Source organism: Octopus bimaculoides, chromosome 27 (assembly GCF_001194135.2).
Source record: "Octopus bimaculoides isolate UCB-OBI-ISO-001 chromosome 27, ASM119413v2, whole genome shotgun sequence".
Taxonomy (NCBI): domain Eukaryota; kingdom Metazoa; phylum Mollusca; class Cephalopoda; order Octopoda; family Octopodidae; genus Octopus; species Octopus bimaculoides.
In genome coordinates this window covers 8,795,697-8,799,646 of record NC_069007.1, presented here as the reverse complement: position 1 = coordinate 8,799,646, position 3,950 = coordinate 8,795,697, and the positions used below count along the sequence as shown (strand labels likewise).

General features: G+C 37.0%; 1 protein-coding gene across 1 annotated transcript in view; it reads left to right on the top strand.

The window, feature by feature from the left end:
- The window catches only part of LOC106877570 (SCO-spondin), a 9,442-nt gene extending 6,648 nt beyond the window's left edge, over positions 1-2,794 (top strand). Inside the window, exons 3-5 of the mRNA XM_014926511.2 lie at positions 475-521; positions 671-746; positions 2,641-2,794. Coding sequence (XP_014781997.2) covers positions 475-521; positions 671-746; positions 2,641-2,794 — 277 coding nt within the window. The remainder of the gene's footprint in view (positions 1-474; positions 522-670; positions 747-2,640) is intronic.
- The last annotated feature ends 1,156 nt before the right edge of the window (positions 2,795-3,950 follow it).

Below are 3,950 nucleotides of genomic sequence, written 5' to 3'. Positions count from 1 at the left end.
ATATATATATATATATATATATATACGACGGGCTTCTTTCAGTTTCCGTCTACCAAATCCACTCACAAGACTTTGGTCAGCCCGAAACTATAGTAGAAGACACTTGCCCAAGGTACCAAGCAGTGGGAATAAACCCAGAACCATGTGGTTGGTAAGCAAGCTACTTACTACACAGCGACTCCCGCGCCTTGTGTCAAAATTTGAAACCAATATTACATGTAAATATTTATCATGAATGTACATGTGTCTGGGCAATAAGTGTATAGTGTGGAGTTCTTTTCTTCTCAGGGAAATTAAATAAAGTTATAAAGAAGGCAAATGAATCTTTCCTCTCATCTGTTACTATATTAACTGACTGTTGTTTCTAGCACTTCAGGTTTCTCAATTCAGGCCCCTTGTTCAAAATGAATCACTATTGTTGTTGGTAAATAGTTCTAATGTCTTTCACTTACTGCTTTTTTCTTTTCTTTCTAGTATATGTAAAATGGGGGAAATATCTTGTCAAACAGTATTAAATGATTGTAAGTAGATACAAAATTTTCCTACTCTATTATCTTTGTGTTGTACAGCATATATGTATGAGAAAATTTTTGCATGCACGACAGTCTTCTTTCAGTTTTCATCTACCAAATCCACTCACAAGGCTTTTTTATAACCTGTCTTTTAAAAGGTTGTCACTACTCTGATTGGACAAGCTGGGGATCATGCAGTAAATCATGCGGTGCTGGAAAGCAAACTAGATATCGGTAAGAAATGTTTCACAGTTGAAATATCAAGTATAAAATGATAGCGTAAGATCTCAGATAAGGATTATTAATAAAATCACAAAGTGTATCCTTGTTAAGGTAATCTCTACAAATTTTCTGTAGGAAATCTCTAGAGATAACCTCAACAAATGATGTAACACAGTAGAACACAGTATTGACTTATAAAAAACATTTAATATACTTTGTAGTATATTGTGCAGAGGACATGCAAATGTTAGAGAGGAATGAATCTAGTATGTTCTGCTGAATGTGTAATGTAAGTTACATGTTGGACAAGGTACTGAGAGAGAAGTTAGGCATAAGAGAATTAGATGCAGTGTGCAAGAGGGAAGGCTGCATTGGTGTGGTCATGTGATGTAGATGGATGCTGACAGCTTCATAAAGAAGTGGCGATCTCTCAAAATAGATGAAACATGTGAAAGTGGGAGACCCAGGAACACATGTAACAAAGTACTGAGATGCTGGCACCTTGCTGTACTCAAAAAGACTTGTACTCCACAATAGAAGTGTTAAGGCTGCTGCCACTGGTGAAGAGGATTGGTCTGCAAGAGTTCTCTGCTGGTGCCATGTAAAAAACACTCGTGCCAGTCTCATGTAAAAACATTTGTGTGATACCACATAAAAATATCCAGCACACTCTGTAAAGTGGTTGGCGTTAGGAAGGGCATCCAGCCATAGAAACCATACCAAATTAGACTGGAGCCTGGTGTAGCTCTCCAGTTTGCCAGCTCTGGTCAAATCCTCCAATCCATGCCAGCATGGACAACAGATGTTGAATAATGATATGGTTGCCTAACGATATCCAGTGTCCCTACAGGCCATTGGTAGTGTATGCTATACCAAAAAATCAAACTGTGGCTGTTGCTAATCTCTAATCTGCTTTCCTGCTGTTTGAGGCAGGATCCTCCTTGTTACTCCAGCTTAGACCACATCGCATCTAACATCAAATGCTTGTACAGGGTACTTTTGGGCAGCACCAGCATGGATGGTTTTACATGGCACTGGTACAGGTGTTTTTTACATAGCATCAGCACCCATGAGTCCACAAGGTTCTTATTTCTTTATTGCCCACAAGGAACTAAACATAGAGGGGACAAACAAGGACAGACAAGGGGATTAAGTCGATTACATCAACCCCAGTGCATAACTGGTACTTATTTAATCGACCCCGAAAGGATGAAAGGCAAAGTCGACCTCAGCGGAATTTGAACTCAGAATGTAATGGCAGATGAAATACCACTAAGCATTTCGCCCAGCGTGCTAATGTTTCTGCCAGCTCACCACCCTCATGAGTCCACAAGATTCTAATTATAATTCAAATGCAATTTTTCTTTTTTATGTGATGTCCTCTGTTATCATCATCGTTTAACATCTGCTTTCCATGCTAGCATGGGTTGGACGATTTGACTGAGGGCTAGCAAACCAGATGGCTATGCCAGGCTCCAATCTGATTTGGCAGAGTTTCTACCAAACTCAATATGTAAAAATCAATATGTATGTATGCTTTTCTTGGAATTTTATTAAAGTTCTTGAGAGATTTCAAGCTGGTTACTAACAAAGCAACAAGACTTTTTGAGTTAAGAGCGGTCCCAGCTTTTGTGAATATGTGGTTGAGTTGGTTGAAGTATTGATACATATATCCACATGTGTGCATCTATTCACATAAGAATCTCAGGTGGGGAATTTTTGAAATGTCTTACAAACCTTCACTGTGCCACTAATAGATTGGATTTGAAGAATTCACATCAGTTTCTTTTGCTATTTCTCTCTGAAACCAAATAAGTGTGTGTGTGTGTGTGTGTGCATGCATAGATGTAATCAATGATATTTGAATTTGATTTTCACTGTTTTGTACTTTTCTTTTCAATTGTAGGAAACTGGTTTCAAGTAATTCTAACTGTACATCAGAGCAAATGAAAGAATCTCAGGACTGCATCTTAGCTGCCTGTCCATTTGACTGTGTTATGGATGGTGCTGGTTACCACGAAGGTAGTATTATAAGAGAAACAGTTTGTGAAGAATGGTAAGTTTGTTTCCAACTGACTAGGGATCTCTTGTGGTTCAAGTACTTTGATGGTTGTTGTTGTTTAGTTTAGCTCAGTATCAATTCTTTAACCCTTTCGTTACCAACCTGGCTGAAACCGGCTCTGGCTCTGTAGTACAAATGTCATGTTTTCATAAGTTTTTAATTAAAATCTTCCACCAAACCTTAGTCACAATTTATGTTCTTAACACTAGCTTAATGATAACTAAGTTATTTTACTAAATACTTTGTTATATTTAAAATAATTGAAAGAAACACAGAGCATTTCAACATAAATATGGTAACAAAAGGATTAAAATATATAATAGAGAAACAATTCTTAACCTTTTTGATACCAACCCAGCTGAAACAGCCTCTGGCTCTGTAGTACAAATGTCTTGTTTTCAAAAGTTCTGAATTTAAATCTTCCACCAAACCTTAGTCACAATTTGTGTTCCTAACCCTAGCTTAATGATAACTAAGTTATTTTACTAAATACTTTATATTTAAAGTAATTGAAAGAAACAAAGAGCATCTCAACAGAAATGCAGTAATGAAAGGATTAAGCTGATCCATAATCAAAACATCCTAGCTGTAACCATCCTACCATTTTTATGCTATATCTATGACTGCATGATCCAAATTGTACTTTCTTTATCTAAGACAGCAGGATGGGATTTTAGTGAGTATCAGCTACTATTTCTAGTAGGATGAGTAACTACCTAGAATTTTCCTTGTTGGTACACCAAACACTTTATTTGAGACACTTAGGACCTCTCACTTGTAATATATTTTCAATATTTCAACAGAAAGAAAAACAATATTCTTACATGACACTGCAATGGCTAAATGCTATAAGAGAAAGAGATGCTTGCTCATATTTTCTGGCACACTAAAGAATCTCAAAACAGTGTTTAATGACATTATGATGTTACAAATAAATCATCTTATTTAGCATATATTCCTAACAGGCGCAGGAGTGGCTGTGTGGTAAGTAGCTTGCTTACCAACCACATGGTTCCAGGTTTAGTCCCACTGTGTGGCACCTTGAGCAAGTGTCTTCTACTATAACTTCGGGCTGACCAAAGCCTTGTGAGTGGATTTGGTAGACGGAAACTGAAAGAAGCCCGTCGTATATATATATATATATATATATACAT